The following is a 27,987-nucleotide window of genomic DNA, read 5'->3' on the forward strand; positions in this document are numbered from 1 at the left end:
ATTTTCCTTCCAAACCTTAAATATAAGGTCCATATTAACTGACTGAAATTTTAACCATGAAAGTTAAACTATAATATCCTATCTATTCAATAATCAACATTTTTGGTTGTTTCATGTTTATCAAATCTGTTTTTCCATTTCTTAAATATTTTAAACTATAGACGTCTTGAGAAAAAAATGATTGCAAGCTATCGAAGTGTCTTACAATTTGATATTAACCTTACAGTGGATTAACAAAAGCAGAGACCATCGAATCTTACTATCGATTAAGAAAAAAGGAAGACTATCGAACCTTACTATCGATAAACAAAAATGACACTATCGATATCATCAGAAATTAAAGTGCTTATAAATAATTGTAGGTACTCACCTCGGTGCAGAACTGACAGCCGCATTGCACTAGTGTCGTGGACTCGCCGAGAGTCTCCACATCGATGAGACACAGCTTGCAGGTGAATTGCTGGAAACTCGTGAGCATGGGCGTGGCCGGTGTACCCGCCGAGGGCGTTGCCTCCGCCGAGGCGAGCATCTCGCGCCGCTTGAGCGTGATGCCATCGCGGACACAACAAGCCTGCGCCGCCTGATTGGCGCTGGCCATCGACAGCAGCGAACTGACCGTCAAGGGATATGCATGAGTTGTGCCAAAGGCGCCCATTTCGCCGCTCGGCGTAGTCGTAGGCGGCGGCTCCTCAATGGATACACTATTGTTGTTGTTGTTGCTGTTGTTGGAGTTGGAGTGCAGCGTCGCTGTGGTCACATTGGACGGCGGACTCGGACTCACGCTGGCCAGACCAGCGGAACTTTTGCGTGACCCGCAGCCAAGGGCATTCACGCTGCCACAGCCGCTGCCATTGCTCAGCCGTATCTGCGCATTCACATTGATGTGCGGCTCCGGCGTCGTCGACTCCTCGCAACTGGTGCGCCGTGGTGGCATCATGCTCAGCGATTGCACCGACTCGGGCCGCGGCACAAAGCCATTGGCCAGCGAGTAACGCGATCCGGTGGCCGCCAGCGATAGCAGACTGGAGCAACGTGAACAGGTGGCATTGATGCTCGTCACACTGTTGCGCAGTCGATTCAACGGACGTATCTGCTCTACGCCGCCAGCGCTGAAGATGCCGCTGCCTCCGTGCCGTGCAGCCATCAGCAAATTGGCCTCATGCTCACTCGCTCCCATCGGATGCAGCGAGTGACTGTGACTCTGACTCTGTCGGGTCAGGGCCAAGACTGTCTCGCACTTGCGCAGACCCGTATACTGTACAATGGACTGTGACTTCTCCTGGTGCAGGCTGCTGGCGCTGCCCTCGCGTCGCATCATGTGCCACAGCTTCTGTTGCACCACATTTAGCGAACTGCTCGAGCCGCTGATGCTCAACCGACTGCCATAGTTGGTGGCATGGCCATTGGCTAGCTGCTGTCGACCGGAAGGATCACGCAGCACGACATCCTGTTCGGATGGAGTGCGTGTGATGCGTATCTCTGGCGAGGCGGGACGCTGCTGTATCGATTCCCTATCCCGATCCCGTTCTCGATCTCGCTCCCGTTCGCTACTGCGACTGCTGCTGCCCTTGAGTCCGACCAGCGATTTGAGAAAGTTCTCGAAGCGTCGTCGTCGCGGCAACTGTCCGCCCGATAAGCCAAGTGAGCTCTCCACATCGACAGCTCCGCCGCCGCCGCCCGCCAAGGCTGCGCCACTTCCGGCTGCCAGGGCTGCAACGTTGCCGTTGCCCAGACTGCTGGTGGACAGCGCGTGCGAGTTGTGCGGGGCATGGGGCAGGGAGAGGGAGATGCGCGTCGGCTGCGACGCCTTGCGCTCAGCTCCAGCATCGCTTGCCGAAATGATGTTGATCTTGTTCCGCGTCTGCGTCTCCAGCAGCGCAACTGTCTCGTTTGTGTCCGAGTCCGAGTGCTGCAACGGCTGCTGCTGCTGCTGTGGCTGCTGCTGCGGCGCGGCATGCGAGGCAGTGGCACTTTGCTGGCTGCTGGCGCGTTGCTGATGCTTTGTATTGGCCAGATTGTGAATTGGCGAGGAATCCTGCAAAGACGAGTTCCACAAAATTAATAAGCTATGCAAATTGTTCCATTTATTATGCTAACTTAATAGTTGCTTCAAGAAGAGGTTCCCAATAGACGTTGCTTTTCAGCTGATTTCAACATTGAAATGTTAAATCAACATTTACACTCTACGCAATGGTTACTATCTTCTATTAGTATTGCCAATATTTTCATACACTAAGAATTTAGTGTATACAGATCAGAATTATAAAAGTTTGATGTCCTACACAATACTGGTTGAGTTAGTTTATTATAACTAGTGTTATTTAATTATTTATTACTTTCAATTGTATAAGCTGAATACTTTCAAATTATTCTGATCAACTTGGAAGAGTTTATTATTCATCGGATCAATCTAATGCTGATCAATATTTACGCTTCATAGTACTTCACCGTTATACAACACTGATTTCCGTCAGCAGTTGCTTCTAATTCTATATGATTATCCAGTTGATAGTATTTGATTAGTTACTTCGAGATTTGCTTGTTGTGTTACACTATATAATTTATATTTACCTACTTATTACTTTTTCAGCTCTTCCTATTTCCTCTTAAATTGTTTTTCTCTCAATACATTAATTTATTTAAATAGAAAATGTCATATAGACCTACACTTTTGTATTGTGATACTAATTCACGTTCACTTGCGAAATATTTAAAATGTTTAAATAAAGTTATCTAAAATTAGAAACAACTTTACTTATTCTGTTAAACCAAGTAAGTTAACTTAGAGAGCTTAGAAATGATGTTAAGAAATATCAGTCAAAAACTCCATTATTTAAATATCTTTGGTAGTTCACCGTGATTTATATTAAGTAAATCTTGTGAGTTAATCAGAATCTATTACTTAGCTATTTTTATTGATTCCTAAAGTACTCTAACACTGCGTTATACAGCACTCAAGTGTTGCAAAATTGTCCTCAGATGTTGTATATTTTCATTTTATATATCAATTGATACCAACATCATATTTTGATCAATGCATTTATTTATTCAAAATGGCATTATTAAGATGAAAATTTATACATCCTTAATAGATATGCTAAATCCAACAATATTTGAGACAACTTGGATAGTGTTATGACAGGATGTTACTTAAACTAAATAATGCTTAAAATTAGTGCTTTAGTTGGCTAATTTCGACTGGTTTACTCACCCTCGAATCCTGCTCCAGCTCCTCCTCGAGCGCACTGTAGACTGGCGCGTACCAGGAGTAGGAGAGTTGCTTGCGCGCTGAGGCAGCGACGCCTGCAGCGCCGTTTGCTGCCGTTGGCGATGTCAAACCCACGCCGTGACCGTGACCGTGACTGTGATTGTGGGCGTGACTATGACTGTGACTGTGACTGTGGGTGTGAGTGTGTGTGTGATGCTTGTGGGGCACAAGCTTGCCGCCGTTGGCGGCGTTATTGGGGCCAGCCGTGCTCGCGGCGGCGCAGGCAGCTGTGGTCACCAGATTGTTGTTGTTGTGATTGTTGTTGCTGTTCCTGTTGCTGTTGCTGTGATTGTTGCTATTGCTGCTCTGGTTGTTGCTGTAGTTAAGCTGCAGACTGCGTCGCTGCTGCTGGCCGCGTGTGGGCGGCAAATGTTTCGTCTGCTTCCGCTGACGTTCCCCCGAACCGTACAAACTGTGATGCTGTCGCCGCTGGCAATTGCTGGCAACGTTGCTGTTCAGCTCCTTGCGTGTGAAAATCAACGAGGCGCTGTTCTTATTCAAGCGTATGGAACGCTGTTTATCCACCACCGTCGCCTCGATATGGGTCAGCAGTGGCACCGTCTCGGACAGCGGCAACAGTTGCAATTGTTGCGACGATGATTCGGCCGGAAAATTGATAATGAAATTCTCGGCAGCGTCATCAAAGATCGAAGCACGCGCCGCTGTCTGGCAATCCTCACTGGACGATGGGCTGCTGATTGAGCTGCGCTTTAGCTGTGACTGGGTTCTGAGATCGTTTGACTGCCTGGAATCCTGTTGCTGTTGTTGTTGTTGCTGATATGTTGCTGCTGAACTATAGCTGAGCTTGTGCTCCACGAGCAGCTCCAGTGGCGGCAGTTTGGCCTTGTGCGTCGACTGTGCTGTCAATTCCAAGCCCAGTCCCAGCTGCGGCTGTGTGGCTGTGTGTGATGGCTGTAGCTGTAGCTGTTGTGTTGCTGGCGGTGATTGCTGAAATGCCTCATTCTGTTGCAACGCTGTTGCTGACTGCAACGGCATCGGTGGCCGCATTTTGGCACTGAATCTCGCACTGCTGCTGCTGCTGGAATGATGAACTCTGAACTGGGCACAGCTCAGCCGTGGCTGGCAACGACGACAACATCTTGAATATGGCCTGCAAGTAAAATTCCCAAAAATATGCCATTAGTAAACCATTAAATATGCGTACTAAAAGTTCTCCTTTTCCTTCTCAAAACACACACACACAAAGTGAGCTGCTTCGATTAATCCCCCCCCTTCGACACTCCCCGTATTGTTCGCTTTACCGAGTTTTGGTTTTCAAATTGGTTTCAGCTTCAGCGTCTGCCCCAATCAGCTGACCTGCCAAATTCCTGTGGTGCTCGGCTTTCAGCACATTTCCAAACCTGACCCCGCATTGTTCAGTTCGGTCAGCTCCAGTTGCTTAGTTAGTTCAGAAAGCCATAAAGTAAAACAAACGGCCAAAGCTGAGATGCAAACCGAACGACTGCAAAATACCCTAGACTGATGCAGTTAAAATTTTTAATATAACTAACACAAATTAAAATTTCGATTCAATATGTTGTGCATTTATAATTTATCAAACATTTAAATTTGCATTAAATAAACTACATGTTATTGATACTTATCAAAGCCGAAGTCAAATTAATTCAAAAAAACATAATTTGTGTCTATAGCTTGATATTGCCATAAACATAGATTTGAAATGAGAAATTGCTCTTTTATTCAACTGTCATTCTTGCAATACAAAATATTTGTATGTTATATATTTTATATAAAGTTAAGTTATAAGTTTTTGAAGTCGAAGTCAAGAAGTCTGTATAAGAAAAATACCATATACCGACACAATTATTTGAATATTAAACAAGTATTTGAATATTAAACAAGTACGTCTGAACTTAAGCTGATAAGAGCAAAACTATGCTGGTAAAAGAATTCCATATATACCGCGAATATACTATTATATACATTTCCCACTGTTTTTTAAATAACGTACTTTATAAATAATCTAATTAAGAATTAGCTACCCAAATAATGATTTGAGATCCTATGAAAATTGATTGGCAAATTCGTATGTGTCTTATAAATACGATTAGAGAATTGTAGTTTTTTTATACAATTAGTTAATTAAGTGTTCGAAATAATATATTTGTTTCCTATGTAGTTAATGATGACAGCCTGCCTTTCTACTTTCCATTAGTTGCAGCTACCCACAAAAGTAGTCAAATTTGGTGGGTATTTGCTAAAATGCCACCTTTACGAGTTGCATTCGTTTTATGTGCACTCCACACTCGGTAGTCGGTAGTCGGCATCCGTCAGCTGATTTGCATTTTTGCTTTGTCTGATTTATTGCAATTCCTGCTGTGCTGGAATTTATACAATTTTTTGGTTCGATCGAATTGAAAATGGAAATGTGAACGGCAGAGAGAAAGAGAAAGGCAGGCCAGCTGTGTGTGTGTGTGTGTGTAGTATTTGATTAGAGGAGTCCCCAAAATTGATGGCATCGTCACGTGGCCAACGAAAATTCAATTTGTACGCGAATTTTTATGAGTTTCTCTCGCTCACTTTACGAGCTGACAACTTGCGGTGGAAAACACACACAAAATAAATTCGACCCAAGTCCAATGTCAAGCGATGGCGTTAACTATTCGCGTAATTCCCACAAGGATGTCTGAACAAGTTAATTAGATGATGAACTGTTATTGTAATTTCCGCCGTAAGTGGATGCTGAACTAATGGCATCAATGTCAAGGCTCATGTATAAATCAATGCGTCCGTCTGTTGGCTCTCTCTCTCTCTCTCGATTGATTTGATTTGTTTGATTGGATTTGATGCGGATACAGCTACGGAAAGACATTCTTTGCACAGTTCATACGCTTCGTTTGATGCATTACACGTAAGCGAATTTCAATGTAGCTCTCTGTCTCGCATTCCACGTCATAATCAATCATGTTTATCCCCACGTGATGTGATTCGCTTTTGCTGCCGATGCCGCTGCTGCTGCCGTCAAATCATTCGCAAAATTTGTAATTCGATTTAATTCGCTAGGTTGCACAGTTGCACATTGCACAGACTGCATTATTGGGAGCACTAATAATCAAATTAGTCGGCAACAATGCGTTGCCAATCTGCGTGCAATTAAATGAAAAATTTGTTGAAGCGACAGCCCGAAAGTATGCAACAACTTTTGTAGCAGCAAAGCAACAGGACTCCAGGGAGAAAGAGTATGCCGCAAAAACTGTGTGGCAAACGCACGTGAAGTCAATTAAGCTATTTGCACACACACATACACTTACACACACATAGACAGTGTGACCAAATACTCCCAGAGGAGCAGGCAAATTAGCTGAAGTTGAAAACACGCTAGCGAAATTCCAATGGGAAAAGCGCAACGTGAGCAACTTTTAGCAAAATCAACATGAATGTTATTTGCAGTTCAAACTTTAAGCTGGCCACACTGTTTACTCTCCTCCCTCACCGCTCTTCTACTTTCGGTAATTTGGACTTTATTACAAAGGCAGCCAAGCCACATGCCAGGGCAGAGCAGGGCAGAGTCAAGGTATGCCAGTATATTAATTTTTGGTATGCTGAGAAAAAGACGAGCGCACAAAAGTATGCAGCAGAAAAATGCGCGACTCGCATAATTTGCGGAGCGCGAAATAAAGAGAGAGAGGATAGACAACAGAGCACTGAGTAGACAATGTCGAAGAAGGAGAAGCCGCAAGGACAAACAGACAGAGTGCCAAAGATAAATTGCTTCTCAGTCGAGGACTGAGCTCCATCGCCTAAATGCTGCCACATCTGCCACACACATACACATACATTCGCAAATTAATCGCTTTTGCCAAGCGCGGCGCACATTGTGAACACGAAATTTGTCTTTTACTTTTCATTTAACGCCATTTAAGCCAAGGCTAAGCAGCAGTGCCAGAAGCAGTCGACTTGACAAACAAAACGAAGATTAATGCCCATCCGCTAATATGTCAACTCTCTATAGACAATTGTGCAAAACTTTTGCCAGCTCCAAAGTCAAAGTTAAAAGCCAAGCAAATTTACAATTGCTTGCAATTGATAATCTTTCTGAGAACTTACTATAATAAAACATTGTTTGCAAATAGTAAAAGGGCATTTCATTGAAGCTATATCGATTGATCACGTAACTGAAAGAGTCATTGATATAAAGGTAATTAAAAAATTCTAGTTTTTATACCCGATATAGTTTTTTTAAATTTTAGTACAATGCAGTATATTTCCGGTATATTAATTTAGTATATTCAAATGATTATACTGCAAAGTTTTGCCTTTATTAAGAGCGATCTGCGGTTAACTTTATTATACTCGGTATAGAGACATATTATAATATTATAATTATAATATTATTTTTAATTTTGGAGTATTACAGTATAATTTTGGTATATTAAATTGGTTTATTTAAATGAAAATACCGAAAAATTTCTTTTGAAAAACGCTTAGCTGGTAGCTTTATACCTTGTTCTCATATAAAAACGTGATCTATGCTATTATCCACACTTGAAATTTAAATTTATTTGCACTAATTGATTTTAATGATGGCTTTTAAGTGTATCTACAAGTCTGTCAACAAAGCAAACAAGTACCGTCCGTAGCTGTCAATTAATCTTAATGCTATCTTTACTCACTGCTGTGTCATTAATTTGTTTTACTATTTCAATAAACTAAAGGTTACTTGGCTCTTATCGCATCGTTTGTAATTGCACATTTCTCCAATGAATTAGCATATTTCGACCATAAATTACAGACATGTCATTTGCATGCAACAAAAGCTGCTCATTAGCAAAAAAACAAAAACACAAATGTTTACTTTATGTATATATGATACATTGTATGTTCATTGGATAATAGAATCAACATCAAGCAACATCAATTGCAACTGTCTCTTTGGCTATTTAGATTATGGCTTAATTAACTGTAGAAATTTGTGCAATTCACATGTTGAACTCTAGAGTTCAACTAATTGACACACGTCAATTGGCAACGAAATTAATTAGTCAGTAAATGTCAGTATGCCACAACACAACAGACTAAAGGATGCAGCATTAGGATATAGCTAATAAGCATGGGAATAGACAGCAGACACATTTCAGCACAAAAACAATTGCTCAATTAGAGGCAACAACAAAAACTTACCATTATTCTGGCTGCCAGCACGAAGCGATGTCAAATGCCACGAATTGTTGCTGCAACTGCAAATAAACAAAGTTAAACACACATTGATTAAACGACTTGAAATTGCATTTACAAATTATATTTTACGATTATTTGCATTAAATCTGTTGAGCATTGGCAAAACTCAAGTTGCAATTCAATAAGCTGCATGCCCTGAGCAACCAATTAGCGGAATGCTTCACACACAGCCAAAGCTGCTTATAATGACAACAATGCAGCAGCAGCAAGTGCCGCGTGCCACAAGTTGTTGAAGTAAAGGATATGCTACTTGACAATTAATTAGCTTCAGTCCAGAGTATTGTGTGTATGAGTGTGTGTGTGTGTGAGAGCTGTGCCTTTGGCCAGGACTTGGCCTGAGCTGAGTTGTGCCAAAGGAATTTTAATTGCACAACTTTCATCTAAAGCCGCATGCCGCGCCCAATTATAGCGGCTAATTAGACGTGGCGACACTTGGCAACATACCGTTGGCCACAGGCCACGCCCACACCCACACACACCCAGCGAGCAAGGACTCTTCGTGTTGTATTTAATTTTTAAAGCGCCTGCGACCACAAACAGCTGCGGCAGAAATTGAAAGCGTAATTGCATTCTGCTGAAAGACACCGTAATTGCATAGCTAATTATAAAATCATTTTCAGTTTATTCATTTTCTACCCATTTCCATTCTCGAGGCAATCGATTAGTCATACATTTCGCTCTGTCGAAAATTTATCTGCGTTTATCGAGCACTAAATTGCAGCTCAGACTGCGACTGCAACTGCGACGGAGACGGAGACAAACTGCTTATGTCACCTAAATTGCATAATAAACAATAACGATAATAACAACGACTGCGAATGCGACTTCGATTTCGATTCCAAGTGCGACTTTGACAACGATTGCAAAAGCAGCAAACACGCAAAGTTAACTTGGCTTTGACGTCATTGCCATGTAGGCGTCATTTATCTAAAGAGCCATCCATTAAACGGTTATCCAAATATATCTATTAAGCTCAGTTATGCATTGCTTGAACTCCATTATTTGCATGTGCATTTAGCAATCAATCAATACCTCTCTCAACCTTTCTCTTGATCTCTATAATGATTTAAATAATCTCTAAATCATTTTACCTGTCAATTTGTCTAGCAAATAATCTATTAATACATTATTTATGTTATCCATACGCACATACCGATCATTTTACTGGCATAACTAACTATTTGTGCTAATCAATTTCTCACTTTGCCTTAACCAAGATTTTAAATACTCTTCAGCATTTTATGCTTAGCTCATTTTTTAATATAATAACTTACTTAAATCTATGTTTTAAATATATTTCCTCTGAAATATAACATATTCTTACCATCAAACTGTTTTCTTATCTATATATTTTTAAGTTTACTAGCAACATAAATTATTTTTGTTTATCAGTCTTTTTTATTGCACTTTATTCTTAGCATATTTATCAATCTATTCATTTATCTATTCCTATAAATAAATTTTTTATATTATCCATATATCAGTTGATAATTTTAGTGGCATAACTAACTATATTTGTCATTTAGCTTCTAAATACTCTTATGCATTTTATTCAATCTATTTTCAACTGAAATACAATAATTTTACTGGCAAATGAAACTATTTTTTCTAATAAATTTCTCACTTTACTTTGAAATATTTGTAAAATATTTTTCCGTATTTTATTCTTAAAATTTGCTGCAATCTATTTATTTATCTGTAATCAATTTACTTCCTACATCAAGCCATAAATTCAAAGCAATCTTTTGGGCTATAGCAATCAATCAGCTTTTCTCGCTTCTTGCACACAATTCACTTATCGTTAAATCGATCAATCAATATATTTAACAATTTTCATCTGCCTGCAAGCTCTAGTTAAATCAATTGAAATACTTTAAACTTTGCTTAATTATATTATCTGCAATTTAAAGCATTTGCTCGACTTGTGTAAGCTGCTGCAACTCAAGTAGCAGTTGTCCTTTCTGTAGCTGTAGCTGGTTTACTGCTGCCTAAGCTGCTTATGTGCTAAGTCCTGTCAATGCCAGGACAACGCATATTGCAGTCAAAGCCAAAGCAAAAGCAAAGCCAAAACCAAAACCAAATCCTAAACTCCCATGTACATTAGCATAATCGCCATGAGAGAACTACAAATTGAAGTTACGCAAAACTGTGGGAGAACCAGAGTATGTGCGTTTGTGTGTGTGTGCACTTACATCTAAGAGCCACTGTCCGAGTAATGCTTTGATTCACACTGCCATTAAAAGCAAGCAGAGAGAAGTGCTTTAAAAATTGGGAAATGTGCTTTCAAAACATCAATCTATGAATTTACAGCTGCCAAGGTTCTATTGTACTGATTGTAATGGAGAGATAAGGGCAACATTGATTATATTTTTCGATTCCCACACGAATTTAATTACTACACACTTCAAGCAAGCTTAAAGCTAACAATCATACATAGCCAGCAGAAGTTTCTTTTGTAAAAGTCCGAGTTTAAGTTGGTCGAGTAATCCTTTGCTACACACGCTATAATCAGGCTGTCACAGTGACCGTTGAATGTATGCCAACACACACACACACGCACGCAGACATACGAAATGTGACAGCTTGGGCACAGTAAAATAAAAATAGAATTCATCGACAAAATGTATATATAGACAGCCCAGAGAGAAGAGCAAAGTTCAGCCAAGCTGCCATCGTCATCGACGTTGACATCAATAATCAGATAGAATTTCAATCAAATACGTGACGTACTCGCATTGCAGCTGAGGGAAAAACGAGAAAAGCCACCTGGCAGGCAGGCTGTTCGGCAGAAAAAAAATTAAACACAGAAAATTGCATGAAATGACTGCAATTGAAGTTGGGCCTCTGGCTGCTTAAATGAGATTCTCAATGAGCGAACTGACTTCTTGCATTAAAGATAAAGTTACACACAAGTGTTGGATGTGTGTGTGTGTGAATGGATGTGAGTGTGACACTTGAATGTCTAGACTGTGAGTGGCTGCAGAGCTCATCATAGTATGGCAGTCCCCTCGTTTTTGTGTCACATAATGAATAAATGCAGCATCCCTCCACATTAAGTATACGCCACCATGGCACTCCAACTTGTGCCTTGTTAACAAATCGCGTGTTTTTTTTTTTCAGCCAACCCTTTTGTGGTCTTATCTGTATAACAACGTTTGCCCGTTACACTTGCTTTTAATGAACGCGCCAAGCAAATGCCAAGGAACAAACGCAAGCCAAAACTCGTAACGAAATCAGCATTCAGCAATTTGTTTTTTGCCTTTGCTTCGTGGCAATTATACATTTAAATTGGCATTAGGGCTGAGAGAATTGCACTACGAGTATTTCCAGTGTGTGTGTGTGCAGCATTTTGGGGCAAGTACATTTACTATGCCGAAAATGGAATTCAGTTAGCCGCCGCCATCTTTGAGAGGCATACACTTCCACTTGCAGCAGCTGCCGCCATTTTCATGTTGCATGTTGCAAGCGACCACAAAGCATACAAAGCAACCCTGTGCCATGACCATCATGCCATCGCACTCAAAATTGACTTGCAACAGCTGTTGCCTGCTGGCAAAACACATCGCTGCAATTGCAACTGAAGCAAAGGATGTCTTTAAAGTGTCAATAGCAGACTCTTAAAGATGCTGTGCTTCGCTGTTGCCTCATGTTGCATGTTGCTGCCTCCTTCGCTTATGTTGTGCACAAGGTTAAATGAAAAGCATTTTCCGCCTTGCTACCCGTGTGTAATTAAAAGGCAGCCAAAGTAAAGGCCAAAAGCAAAAGCAAATGTGCAAATTGCGTTGGATGTAAAACACAACAGAGGAAAAAAGTCAGCTCGTTTTGCAGCAAAGTGCTGCTGAGTTCCTGCAACTTTTTGTAGCAACGCTGTCAAAGACAACGGAAAATTGCGCACTGATGAACAATTTTTTGTAAGAATAATGAGTAACTAAGTATAGTAACTTCTTGTAATATCAAATAGAAAAGAAGAGTTAGGAAAATGGTGATTATAAACAGATTTATAAAATAAATTTCCATATTAACAAGTAAGAAAGTTACAATCCAGTGTGCTTGATACCCGCTACCCATTTTCAATGAATCCATATTCTTCAAATATACTAATAATATATTGCAAAAATACTAAAATATACCAAGGGCTCTATTTGGGTAATAATTAATAAATAAGTCTGTGAAAAATTTAAGATGCAATGTTTTGATTCAGTTCAACATCAATAAATACTAATATAAAAGTTCAAAAATATATTTCAACTACGCTGATAATGATAATATTCAACGTATTAAAATATTCATTATTATAAATAGTTTCATTTTATTTGAAATTCCTAAAATTTATTTATAAAAATCTTTCTGTTCTTAAAAGTTGTTTTATCAATTAAGAACACTTTAAACCTGCTCTTCCATGTAATGCAATTTGATTGATACTAATAAATAATATACATAATAGTATTACTTTTACTATCCCCAACAATAATAATGATAGCCGTAAATATAAAGCTAAAACAACCCAATTAAAAAAATAGTTTCATTCCTTTTAAATACCTACATTTTCCTTATAATTTATTTTCACTTCGCAAGGCTTTGCATTGAGAACAACCCAATTTTGTTACAAATCATCGCACAATTAAATACTGTGCTTTGTGTTTCAACTTGATTGAAGATGAAATTGTTGAACGCGCTTGCTAATTAAAAGGCGTTGTTGCCTTGTGACAAGTGGCAAAGCAGCAAAGTGGTGAAATGGGCGTGTGATGACTACAAAGTTGCCACGTTAAGCCGGTAAACTGTATGTGCAAACTGAAAAGTAAATCGTGCTGAACATTTTCGGCTAGCACATTTTGCACCATTGAGTTTGCTTGCGGCTTTAAGTTGGCAAAACGTGACAGTGCGAATATCAAGTGAACGACGCATCGAGAGAAAACAATGTGAAAAACAATGAGAAAAACAATGTGAAAAACTAACAAACATGTCAGCGTAGACATCGTTGTCGTCGTTGTCGTTGTCGTAGTCTTTTGTCGTAACTTTAGTTGTTGTTATAGTTGTCGTTGTCGTTGTCGCTTGCGCATGATTTCCGTGCTTAAAATTTCCTGTTCGAAACTGACATAAAAGAAGGAAGTGCATGAGACAGAGCAGACAAGCAGATAGACAGACAGACAGCCAGACAGACGTGTGATACGAATGCAGATGCACAGATACTGTATACACTTGCACCCTGCTCTCTCTCCTCTCCCTCGTTTGCACTTTTCACTCCATCAGCAAGAACATTGTGAGGAGGAGAAAAAAACATCAGTTGAGCCACCTTCAAAAGGGAGGGAGAGGCAGGGCTTTTAGCCAGACAACCCAGACGAGACCCTACACTACCCCAAAAAACACAGGCAACCAGTCAGGCATTTAATGACATTCATTCTGCATTCACTTTTTCAGTTCAACTTTCAAAAATATTTGCGTTGAGGTTTGTTTGACTCGCTGCAGAAACAAGAGAAATATTATTGCAATTCCTTTCATATGCAAAAGAATCAAAATAAAAAACGAAAACTGATAATAATAAAAATAAAAATAAAAATGGAAGGTTGTTAAACGAATATTTTGTGCAATCGTTAAGTTCGGCTTTCATGGGTAGCTGCAACTTTAACCATTGCAGTTTAAATAATGTTTGAAAAGTTTTTATCACAATAATAAAACCGAAAACAGTTCTGCTGATTTATTGTATACTAAATGAATTCAGAGTTTTTTCGTGCAAATAATGAAAACAACATCAAAGAGAGAGCCACAAATTAATTACACTTTTGAACTTTTTGGTCGATGCTTATGGTACACAAAAAGGAAGAACGAAAGTATTAAAAATTAGTATTATATTTTTCTATATAAATAGCAAAAGGGTTCAAAGTTGAATTTTAAAATTTCAAACTAATAATGGCAAGTTTTTAATGTTCTACATTTTAGAGCATTTGCTCTTCGTTTAGTCTTGATGCTTTCATGTTTTTCTTCTCCCGCACATTAAGCGTATACAGTTTTTACTTTTTTTTAGCAACCATTTGTTACAGCACAGCAAATTCAATTAAACAATGCAATCGTATAAACAAATCTGCAACAAACACATAAACATTCCCATTTCTCTCTCTCTCTCGCATTCGAACATCTTCTTCATTCGCTCTCGTTTCCAACTGTTTTTTGTGGCAAGAGAACACCCTCAAAATTGTGGGGCATTTGTTTGTGTGTGCAGTTTTTTATAGTTTTTAATTGAAAAATGTGCAATTAAAAGTCGAATGCATTGCATATGAGAGGCAGTGGAACAAAATGTAATCAAACGGGGCGTATGCGCAATTTATAATAAACGCGAAACGGCAAAAACAACAGAAATGAAACAAATACAACAACGACTAAAAGTCAACGGCAAATTAATTTAAGCACTTAATTATGCCATAGGTTCAATTAAATTACATGGCATTTAATTAAGCGCATAAACTGTACAAAGTGGTCGTTTCAAGAGAGTGGTTCGATAATTGATCGCAATGTAAGTGAGCTTTATAACACTAGCATTCAAATAGAAAATAATCACTTAAATGAAAAACAAATGAAAAGTAATTTGGGAATGATTAAAGAAAGTATTTTCATTATAAAATGAAAGTAAATTAAAAATGGAAAGTGTTTGAAGTTTAGTTGTGGGAAAAAAACAGACTTCAAATTATTATTTAATGACTATTATTTTTTCTTATTATAAACAAAACCAATAAATAAAATATGAAATACATCTATACCCTTTGAATATCATTTATACTATCCGTACAATAATTGTATTATTCTGAAATTGTGAATTCAATTCCAATTTGAGTATTGCCAATGACACTCCTATTTTTATCTGCTCTTACTCATCAAACGACCCTCGCTTGCATACAAACGTAGTGTATTACCATATATTTCACATTTGTATATCCCTTGCAAATAAACAACAAGACTGCAGTTGGCCAACCAGAGTGATAAGCAAACAAAGGCGGTCAGAACAACGTTGCCCGCATGTCAGCTACAAACTGTTGCACACACACACTCGCATTGCACATACCACAAGCATCGCACACACACACACACACACACACACACAGTACATACACACACCATAATTTGGCACATGCCATTACAAAATATTGACAGCAAGGCAAACAAAAGTCATGGACACAGGGAACAAGTTCGCAGAACACTTGATGTTGCAAGCTGCACACACAGGATACATATTTGCCACAGCCCGAGCTTGACTCTCGTATCTCAGTCGCATATGTATGCATACTACATGCATTTGCATCTGCACGGCTATTATACTTATGTTTGGAGCCCCGAGGTTTGCCTAGAAAGTTACTAGTTGAGTTATGAATAGGTTTACCGTCGAATGTTCTAGATTTCTAGATACCTGATACCTATTCCTAAATAGAAGTAAAAAACGAAATATACCTAGCAAATACACTAAAAATACTTCAATATACCAAATTCCATATTAATCCACAACAAATACAAATAAATATACTGGAAAATAACGAAATATACTAATTAAATATGCTACTATACCAAATAAGTATATCCTAAACATACTTAAATACACCAAATGCTATATTTGGTATATCGATAAATAAAAATACCAAATAAATATACCGGCAAATATTTAAATATGCCAAATATATTTATTCAACTTTACCAAAAATAAATATAGAAAAAAAATTTAAATAAACCGAATACTATATTTGGTATATCAACATACAACTGCAAAATTATAATACCCTTCTACGGTATGGGTAATGGGTATAAAAAATTTTTAAAATGCCTTCAGAGCATGCACAATAAAAGCAAACTGAATTTTTTGTATGATTGATCAATAAAACACTGAAAATAGGTTTTAAACTGGTCTGTTAACCCAAAGCTGGCCACGGCTTTAAGCAAAGCTAATTTCGTAAAAAGCGGGTCAAAACTGCACTTAACCATATCTTAAATACCACATCAAAAACACACCCACTTTTCAACAACGCTTTTAAAGTGTTTAACACAAAACACTGAAAGCGTGTAAATTTGTCGACCTCTTGTCAACTTTAAGAACCACCCCTGGCATTAAAAATATCTGCTGAAATTTGTCTTTGCTGCATGAGAGCATTTGTTGTGTCCCCCTTTTTGAAGAGCAACACAAGGGATTCCAGTGCAAAAGCCACAAGAGGTGTGGTCCAAGGCTGACCAAAGGACACACAAGTCCTGAGCGTGTGTGTGTGTGTGAGTGTGTGTTGACTATGCTAACAGATTTTAGTCAAATTGTTACATTTTGCTGAATGTGAAGGCATTTTGCGTGCAGAATTTTGAACAAATGTTTGCCCATCCAAACAAATAAGTAATTCAATTTGTGAATAAAACAATAAAGGTTTCAGTTTAAAGCCTCTCTTGTCTGAAGTTTGCGCTTAAACGGCAAATCCATTTTCTCTATCACTATATGTGATTATAATTTAATTAAAGCTACGGCCCACACACACAAATGATCCTTTGTAGTAATTAATACTTTTTTTTTGTGCCGGCGATGCGATAAAATATCAATTATGGTATTTTGCATTGTTTTGCCAGCAAGCAAAGCTTAACAATGGAGGCATTGTTTCTCGGCATTACTGTAAACCTATTTCATCAGACAGTGAGCATAAGCATGCAATGCCTGACACACAATGCCATTCAGTTTGTGCAGATAATTATAAGGTAAATACTCAAATACAAGCCTGATATTATTCACATGATTCACATGATACGAGCGCATTAATAAGAGTCTGATAAAGTTCACGTACCTGCAACGAGAGAAAGCAAAAAGAAAATGCATTTTATTAATTGAATTTGCAATAGAGTTAAAGCTGCCATTTATGGTATATGTAAGTATTGGCAATTGAATAACAATATGTATGATCAGTCAGCAATTTGCAATATTTTATGATTATTAGATTTGCATCAGTCCTATGCAATCAACTAAATTGATTTGAAAAGAATAATATGTAATCAACATGCAAACGCAACAAAATTGAGCAGCATTCGTAGAATGCAGCAATAGTTTCATTTTATTTTCTATAAATTCAATCAAATATTTAGTTCGTCAGCTTATCAATTATAATTTTATTTCTCTAGGGAAAAAATAACCAAAATTATTTGCCAGTATAGAAATTATCAGTTATTTAATTAGATTACACATTTGAAAATCTATATCTACATCTGCTTCGTCATTGTATAATTTAATTTCACAAGAGAGCTATAAAATTTTTTATAATATTTAAAAGTCAACACATTTAAATTAAATTGTAATTCTTTTATATTTTATAAAAATTACTTTACTTTCATATTTAATTTCTTAAAAGCGTTGATCACTAGTACTTTAAAGTGTTATTTTATTATATGAAATTCGTTAATAATCGAATTTAACTGAATTTCCTAGTAGAGCTTTTCAATACATTCAGTTTATTCATATTCATATATGCATTTATTAAACTTCAGAATAATATCTCACATATTTTAATACTGCGTAGACAGAGCCACATTATCACCCGCACATTTTGCATTCCAGTTCTAACCGATTGTTCAACTAATCCTCTATTAAGCTTCCACACCGTCAATTCAAATCAAATATGCTTGACTTGCTCAAACGCTTGGCGACCTAAGACACTCTGAACCAACATAAAACCGGTTCTGACCCAAACACAACACAAAGTCTAATTAGTGAACTATCGAGTGCAGTGTGCACTAGTATACGATAAGTAATGTATAGTATATACCGTATACTTAAGTATATACCGTATACACGGACGGTATAAGGCAAAAGCTGATTGCAAAGCTTCTGTAATAACAATATGATTTATCAGTCAGTTCACGTCGCATTTAATTGAATTACGAGAACGCGAGGAAGTCATTTCGACTCAACTCAACTCAACTCGACACGACTTGAGTCTTGAGTCGAGTCAACCAACGACAATTTGCAATTTGTTGGTTCAAAAGCCGGAGGAGCACACGGAAGAGGCGTTATGTGGGCGTGCAATAACAAGGTGTCATGTCTTATCAGTTCAACTGGAACAGCAAATAGCAACTTGGCACAGCTTTGATTGATGCTGATGTGAATCGGCGACAAGACAAGACCAAGTAGAGCACTTGATTAACAATTCCTCAAGTTGTGCAAGCAATCACAAATGTTCTCGACTGATTGCACCTGACCCTCTGATTTATTGTATATTATATACAATTGCATTGAAATACACCATAAACTTATATCTAATAATGCGATCGTAATCATTGAAGGCGTTTCCCTACACTAAGCATTTTCAATGCACTTTTTATACCCGCTAGCCTAAGGGCAACACTTGGAAGGAAGCATTTCCGGCCCTATTAAGTATATAACTATAATCGTGATCAGCGTCAACAGCGGAAAAATGATAATTACTACGTGTGTTAGTCTCTTTGGCTGACAATCTGGCACATTTTAGTACTTTTGCGGTATGATGGTATGGCAATTTTAAAAATAATACCGCCCCATTTTACTATATTCAAAATGTGTAGCGGGTTTCTCATATTCGAGCACACTCAACTGTATCTTTCTTACTTTTTTATTACATTTTCGACTCTAATTAAAGTTGGGCTAAATATTTGTGTAGTTGTAAATTTAATTTGGTTTTTGCCGTAGCGAAAAAAACCAAAACTAATCGTAAACATGTGGGAGAAAACTCACAAATAAATTAATAGCGAGCTGTTAATGGATTATAAACCGACTGAGCTGTAACTCAACACGTTGATACCCTTTATTTTTACCCACACTTTGTTTTGTTTTGTTTACAGACATCTCACATAAAAAAGCGATAGCCTTGTTTAAGGCCTCACGAAAAGTCATTAAATAAATGTTTTTAGCTTTGACCAAGTTCCAATAAATACGGCTAACGAAAACTAATAATTGACGAGTCCCATTTTCCAATACATTGAGTACTCGCACTCATATTCACACTGACGCAACAATTGCATTCACTCCAAAACAGTTTTCGATTTGCAATTGCAGGCACGCAAAACATTGCACTTGGGAACAACGTCTATCTATGTATAATCAACTATATACTATATAGCAGATATATAAACCAATATCTATACGACTATCGTTAAATTGGAGGCAGCATAAACTGATTCCAAATTGAGTGCGAAAATTGCGTCATAGACATTCATTGAATTTTCAATGCAATTTTTTCACAATATCATTTTTTTTTGTATTTTTTGTGATTTTGATTTTATGCATCGATTGGCAACTGATTGAGTTATTGTAAAGCTTCTACTTAGTCGGAGCTGAATGTGGCCATTGAATTTATAATATTCGAATAGTTATGAAGATTAATGCATTTGATTCATTTGAGTGTGAATCATTATTCACAGCAGCTCTGAAAAAACTCACTCGCTGTCTCTGACAACAATTAAACTTTAAAGCGCAATCATACGATTTGCTGAATTGGTACGTTATTAATTATAAATTATTTTTTAACGACAGCTTAGCATTTGCCATGAGATTCGTCTATAAATATTCAGTTTGATTATCAACTTAAAAAGCAAAACAAATGCTTCATTTGAAATTCATATTTTCACCTTTCGCAGATCAGCAACAAAATTATTCAAAGTTGATAAGAATTTTCCAGAATCAAAATTACTGCACGATCAACAAACTCTATCAGAAACTGTGATTAAATTAAAAACAAATAGCGAGACATAAATTATACCTGTAGCTGACTCATTTCATATATGTATATTGTCAAGTGTCGACATTTACGCATCAGTTGCTGTTAATCAACGTTAATTTGAGATAGTGACCATGATTCAGTTTTTTTGGTATTTTTAATTACACACACTTGTGTATCGAATGTGCTAAATCTTAAAGAGTTTCCTTTGTTTTGTTTATCACTCAAATCAGTTATCAGCAATCAGATAAGATCGCTAAAACATTGAGCAAATGTGCCAAATTAGATATTTTTGTGAAACCAGTTTCCAGCTTGAGCATGAGTCTGCACAAATATTTATCTTTGCTATTTATGTGTACGATGAGAATGGTCTAGACGCTCGATTGTGAGTTGTCGGTCACACAGATAAACACCAATACATAAAAATAAGCGAAAAACAGACATAGACAGTGATTATGCAATGTTGCAACCTTCGGTGGCTATTTGAAACGCTTCGGTGCCCCAAGTCTGTGGCATAAATTTGACTCAACACAATGAAAACAAAAGCTAAAGCTCTGAAAAATGGCACACACCAAATGAAAATCAACCGCAGACAAGTTCACTGTCAGGGGCTTTTGCAATAATAATAATAATTGAAATGTACAAATGAACCAGCTTCAATCTGATGCAGATTCAGAATACTAGTCACAGATACAAATGTATCTCAACACTTTTTTTTTTTTTGCATCGATATTCTGATACTCTGCAGACTTGAGCTTGTATAATTTGTCATTAAAGCTTAAATAATAACAGATTTACTAATCATATATTTAGAATATTTTTATATTATTTATTTGTAGGGTATTTGTCACGTTGGTAAATCGCCGGCATATCTTGTTTTTTTTAATTAAAATTCTCAGCGGAAATGCAATGCAGTTAATTAGCTTTGATTTTGCATTCCTTTCTCTCTCTTTCTCACTCTCTCTCAGGTCTTCTCTCCCACCCCTTTAACCTTTCCCCACACCGTAGAAAACACAAACAAAATTAAAACAAAAATAAATATATATGTAAAGAAAACAAGCTAAAGTAACAAACAAACATGAAAAGTGAAACAGGAAACTGAGAATTGAAAAGCGAAAAAATTAAAAAATTAAACATGAAACATGAAAAACTCTGATTAAATGTAAACACAGCATAAAACTGGCAATTTAATTGGGTTAATTATTGTGGCTGGCTTCATTGCTGTGTTTTCTCGCTGTGTTGTCTTTTGTTGTGTTGTGTTGGCGGATAATTATATGACGAGCATTTGTAAAAATGTAAAAAGAAAATTAATGTCTTTCTCGCCGCTTTTCACATGATTTCTTTGTTGTACGCAGTGCAGTCAACCCAGCCGAACACTTGAAAGGTCAATAAAAATGTATCTGGGATCTTTATCGGCGGCATTGCGTGTCTCTCCCAAGTCGACGAAGTCAAGTGCATCCATCGAAGCGAAGCGACCAAGGAGAAAGGCATTTGTGAACGCAGCACTGATCACAGTGAAACTCGTGAAAGTTGTATAGTACTTGCCCCAGACCAACGATTGTCTGAGGGCAATACAATAAAGTCCCCTTCCCTCGGTTTGTGCATAATAATAATGCTATTGCCAATGAAATAATGCTAATTTCAATGAAAAAAGTTGTAGTAAAAATATGAGAATACTTGGGAAATTGCATATAATAATAATAATCCAAATGTAAATGATAATTTCAATGAAAATAAAAAGAGACTTGGTAAAAAATATGTGAATGCTTGGGAAAATGCTTGTATTAATAATGATAATTCCAATAGTAATGATAGTATCACTAAAAATAGAAAACAATTGTAGAAAAAGTACTTCAGTAATAATCCTAAAGAGAATAATTTTTAGAATGTTTAGATAAGTATTCAATGTCGAAACAATGCTAATGAGAATGCTAATATTAATCATAATGTTTGTGGTTATGTTATTACGAATACTAAACTCAATAAGTGAAACATTATTTGTGTCATCAAATTCTAATGATAATTGCTCTTCATTTGTGTATGCCAAAGCACTTCGGAATAATTAATATTAACATAAAGGGAGGGTCAAAGCTCAATATGATGCTCTTCCTAAAGTAATGCTTATTATGATATTTTTTAAAAGAATCTATGAAATTTCTGATAAGTGCAGAGCATTTAAAAAGTCGTTGAATTATTGGAACAATTAGTTATTAATTTTTAGCTCGCCGTTGGCGATTTTCCTGCTGTTGCTTTGGGAATCGAAAAGCGCGCAAACAAAAGAAAAACTGTTGTGTTGGCCAACACAACGGACAAATGGATAACGCGGCGTATGCGCGTTATTGTTCAGCTGCAATTAGGCATTCCGACCACGCGTTTTCGCCTTTGTTTTCATGCCGTTCTCACTTATTGTAATTCAGTAATTTCTGGCAATTGCGTATCAACACACACACACACACACACACACACACATACACACACACACACATACACACACGCACACAAACACTCGCACACACATCGAAACCAAACATCAGCATTTTTTGCATTTTTCATCATTTCATATGCAAATTTCAGCTCACGACAATTTAAATTTTTATTATTTATTTATTTGTATTTTTATTGCCAGCAGCGCATTATAGAGGTGAGAGGAGAGAGGAGGGGCACAAGGCGCAGCAATGGGTGGGGTAGGCACTGAAGTTTTTGCGCAGCACCTCAAAAGTGTCAACAGATTTGTAAAGGCAAATGGAACTGAATAGCGCCCAACTTGCCATGGGCGGAAAGGTGCGGTGCATTGGGGTCAGCAAACAGTCGAGTCAGGCAATAACAGTAAGAGATTGTGGGCAAACTATACCCTGTAAGTAGTGTGCGCATCAATTGGGTAGTTTGTAAACAAAACTATACTTTCTGATAGGATGAATTACCTCTTAAAAAGAAATGTCTTTAATAAGAAAAAAAATAGTATTTGTAGACTGAATTTAATTAGACTATATATATACGAATATATATTTTATAAGTATAACAAATATAATATATTATATATATAAACTATTTAAAATCAACTTATCAAAATGGACAAAATAAATTCATTAGAAAAAGTGTTGAATTAACTCTTTCAGAGCACACCACATAGTATCCTCCTCATTATACAATCAATTCCCTTCGTTTATCATATTCACCATATCTAATCACTAATGTAAGAAAACTTTCCCAGCTATCGTTGGTATATAATCAGACTTCCTATAGCGTATCTACGCGTCGTGCATTTATCTCGCGCCACGTACATTGTCTTTGTTTTCATATATTTTAGATTACTTTTACGAGTGGTAGACACTAAAATATTTATGGCATTTTGTGTGGCACGTTGCGACGTCGAGTAATTATGCCACAAAAAAAAAAGCAAAAATCGTTACAGTTCCGGTTGATTGGGGCACAAATTGCTGCTTGCGTCTTTTGCGTATTGCGAAAATGCGAAAAAGGCCGACAGCGATAAACGTTTACATTTTAGCGCAAACAAAAGCCGGAAGGTCAGCTGTGGTTGCAACTCGACCAACGCCCCCCACAACCGCTCCAAAAATGTTGTTGTTATAAAGATGCCCCTCATTTTGCCAACGGGTTATTAAGTTTATACATTTTTATGAGCGCATAACAAGGAAGAATAAAGAGAAGGGCGATAGGGTTGCCACCACCTGCGCACATTCATAAGACAAAGCACGACGCTGACGTTGCGAGAGGGTTGCGTCAGCCTTAGGTTGCGGTCCTTTACATCAACACCGCAACAACAACAATAACAGCAACAACAACAGCAGAGTGCATTCACCCAGATCCCCAATACAACAGACTACAAAGGGGTGAGTGCGGTGGGGAGTGAAGTGGCAGCAGTCACTCACGTGCAGACAAACAAAAGCGTAGAATACAAAAACGCTTTTGTTAGCTGCGCTTCATTGCATTCACTCAAGAAACAGCGCACGAAAGAGAGCGCAAAAAAGTCAAAGAGCGAAAGAGTGAAAAAGAATGCTTTATGGCAAGAGAGTAAGACAACAAAATGTAGCAATAACATGTAGAATAAACTAAGCGTAAGCGACTTAAAGATACCGCTCAAAATGTTTATAGCACTAAAGAATATTATTACATCAATAAATTGCCATCGATAGAGTTGTGTGTTGTCACAGCAATTGAGATCGTTTTAATGGGCGTATTCCGGCAATTCAACAATCCAACAACTTAATCAAACTACAATGTCTCTTATCTCTTCTCTCTCTGTCTTTCTCCTGGCTTTTTTGTTATTAATAAATGCGCATAATTAAGAACAATTAATTGACAAGCTGAGACTGCAAAAAAAGAAGCTGAGACCTTTGGTTCACACGTGCAAACATTAAAAATGTAAATCAACTATAATAAACTACACACTTATGTCATTTTTGTATAAATATGTTGTAATCGAATGTAATAAATTACTAATCAGAAATATATAATCAGTTATTGTATGCAATTTAATGCGAATGCTGCAAAAATAGTTCACAGTTATCGTTTCATCTTTTTGGGGGGGGTGGAAAAGTTTCGCCAACACGACTTTGGACTTAAGTCAACGTCTGTGGCGTTTACATGGGGGCGTTTACACTAGAAGTGTGTATATGCCATGTGCCAGAGTTGCCAACTTTATGGGCAAACTTGTTAAGCAAACAGCGGCAACACACGGCAGCAGAGGAAGAGGCAGAGGCAGCGACCGAGGCAGCTGTAACTTCAGCTGGCCGAAAAGGATGCAGCAAATGGAGCCTTCAGATAAGCGCGTTAAAACTTGGCAACGTCTGCGGTGGCGCACGAGAGAAAGAGAGAGTGGTAGAGTGAAAGAGAGAGCGTGGCGAGTGGGCGTTGGGCTGTAAGTGTGTCTTGTAGTTTAATTAGTTGCAGTCCACACGCTGCAGGCAGCTCTCTCATTTTCGCTCCTTTTCCTGCTCTTTCTCTATCTCTTTTTACTACTCCATCTCTTTCACTCCCACTCTCTTATCGGCTGCCTAATAAACTTCAGGCTGCCTTGCACTTTATGCCGCGCATCATTAAATATTTAAAGAGCTTTTGTGTAACAAGATTTGTTAATGCCAACGCTTCTTCCCCCAACTTCCCCCCTCGTGTTCTCAACACTATTACGCTGCCTGCAGCGTCAAGCACAATGTTGTTCGACTCGAGCACATAATTGCATATTTATAAGTGCAGCGAACGCGGCGACAATGTTCCAGCCCCCTTCCTCAGTCTCTGCCCCTGCCACGCCTTGTTGTGGCGCCTGTCTTGGCTTTTCGGGAGAGGGGGGGGAGACGGACGCACTCAGCTCCATTGTGCTCAGCAATTAATGGAACAATTTTTGTTGCCAGCCTCTTGCTGAAAAACTTTGCGCTGCAATTGAATAACGTTGAGAGCCGTCAAAGTTGCCAGGAGCTAAGAGCTGAGACGCTTGTTTCCATAGCCGCAAATTGATTTAAGGGTTCTCATGTCAAGTTTGCTAAAAAGGAACTTTAGTTTGCCATCGATGCTTTGTCATGGTCATGGATAAGCCACAAGATGCGGGCCGAAGCGGGCACTAGACAAAACTTCATGTATTTCAGCGTAGATAAACTTTTGCAGCCATCGAAATTGATCTGGACAGGTCAATGGAAAAGCATTAAGAGCAATTGCTTAACAAATTGCTAACAACATTTTCACACAACTTTTTCTTCTTCAAATATGACGCATTACAGACAGGAAATGCCCAAGCAATATATATATATATTAAAAAATTACCCAATAAAATTTAACAATTTACTCAATTTGTTTCGAGTAATTTAACCTATTAGTTCAGAAGATTTCCATATCATAAAGTTACTAAATTAAGTAGAGTAAGGAGCAGCAAAAAAAACAATGAAGTATGGGAAACAATAACTCTGAAGAGTAGCTATAAAAAGCGTAATTAATATTAAAAATAACAATACAACAAAGAAACGAACTCTTTGTTCAATATTATATTAAACAACTGTGAACAAGCAACTATACAAAAAAGAGACTGACATACAAAGACAAAGTATAAATATCACACCTTGACTTTGACCCAAAAATAAAATGTAATCTAAGTAGAATGATGAAAACAAACAGCGATAAAGTTAAAGTCAGGGAACTCCCATAGATCCATATTGTTAACAATATATTTTATAGATTAAACGATTTATGTGCTATTGTTGAGTGTAATAACCAATATTAGCCTTGTGCCCATTAATTGTTAACATTTTTAATTGCGATCATTAAAAGTTTTACTCTGTTAATTTTCCTGTGGAATATTTGATGCTGAACACTTTTTGCGGTCTAAATGGAAAGTTTATTTTGCATTTTACTGCATGCAAATTTAATAATAATATTTTTTGCACACTGTTTTAACTTGCGCATGATTATTATTATATATTAAAAACCATTCAACGCCCCCACAAAGAAAAAAAAAGAAATGTGAAAATCGAAAACAAAATAACACAAAACCGAAATGCAAATAAAAACAAAAATCGACCGCAAAAACTTGTAAAGTCCATAAACAAATGTTGATTTTGCACATTTATTGTAATTTGCAGTGGCTGGAAAGCATTTAATGGGCACTTTTTACCGCATGCAATCATTTCGGTACCATGAAAATTCCACAGAGGGTTGGCTTAGTATGAAAAACACATGAAACAAATAATTGAAAAGCAAAAGAAAAAACACAAACGAGATGGGAAAAAAACAACAATCTGCAAATAACTAAACAATATTCAAATCAAATTAAACGCAAATGCAGCTTTACAATCGATTTACAGATAAATCGAGAAAAAACAAGAAATGCAAATTGAAAATGGGAAATTTAAATACACAAACAGACATTTAATTTGAATACTTTACATACTACATGATTCACTCGACACAAGTCGAGAGTGCACTTTAACTTATTTTAAATAAATATTGTTTCGCATTTATTATTTACTATTTTTATTATTCACGAGCTCTGTTCTCGCCCAGCTGTTGCGAACCTAATAACCTATTTACAGAGAATTACTCAGAACGTATAAATACGTAGAAAATATCATCATGAATTTATATACTAAATATAATATTATAAAAAAAGACAAGTGCTATCAGAAAAAATTGATAGCAAAGAAACAAAATATTATAGATAATTTCATAGAAGCGCTTTTGAAAGTTACTCATTCAATTTGTAGTAAAATAAGAATCATAATTTAATTTAATTTAATATTAATTTTAATATACCTTTTCATATGAAGTTTGAAAACTTGTGTGTTCACATCAAAAAGAAAGAAAAATCCATGACCAAAAAAAGTTTTGTGCTTTTGATTAATGCGCTGATTTTAATATACTATATACAAACAAAACCTTTAAAAATAGAAATATACAATTTTAGTATAACAAACTTTTTAGCTAAATTCTTAATATATTTCGGGTTAAGTATAAATAGATAGAACAAGCATTTACCTAATTAAATATGCCTGCCTCAGAGATCAAGCTGAGCTTTCCTGTTTCAGCACAAAGTAGAAAACACGTTCAGCGTGACGCATTTCAATAATATGAATGCCATAAATCTAGACAGTAAGCGGAGAGTGCCTATTTCTGCATTGATTGAAATATTGTATTGCAAAACACTTAATGAAAGTGTAGATTAAACATTTGCTCGACGTATGTAAATGCTACTTTGTAGAGAACTCGGGATCAGGAATACATCAAAGCATTTGAGTGGGACTGTGATTTAGTTGGATTCTGAGGCAAAGGCAAAGCCTCGCGTTCGCGTGTTGGCAACTCGTTTTATATAATCGAAAAGAAGAAATA

The 27,987-nt window shown here is 37.2% G+C and overlaps 1 protein-coding gene across 2 annotated transcripts in view; it reads right to left on the reverse strand.

Annotated features, from left to right (window-relative positions):
* LOC133840825 (uncharacterized) overlaps positions 1 to 27,987 on the reverse strand; it is an 86,801-nt gene that overhangs the window by 23,273 nt on the left and 35,541 nt on the right. For both annotated transcript variants that reach the window (XM_062272916.1, XM_062272915.1), the window contains 3 exons: positions 8,411 to 8,466; positions 3,212 to 4,379; positions 371 to 2,035 (listed from right to left, as the gene is read on the reverse strand). In XM_062272916.1, the coding sequence (XP_062128900.1) occupies positions 371 to 2,035; positions 3,212 to 4,276 (2,730 nt within the window). In that variant the 5' untranslated portion in view covers positions 4,277 to 4,379; positions 8,411 to 8,466. The remainder of the gene's footprint in view (positions 1 to 370; positions 2,036 to 3,211; positions 4,380 to 8,410; positions 8,467 to 27,987) is intronic.

This window comes from Drosophila sulfurigaster, chromosome 3 (genome assembly GCF_023558435.1).
Source record: "Drosophila sulfurigaster albostrigata strain 15112-1811.04 chromosome 3, ASM2355843v2, whole genome shotgun sequence".
Taxonomy (NCBI): domain Eukaryota; kingdom Metazoa; phylum Arthropoda; class Insecta; order Diptera; family Drosophilidae; genus Drosophila; species Drosophila sulfurigaster.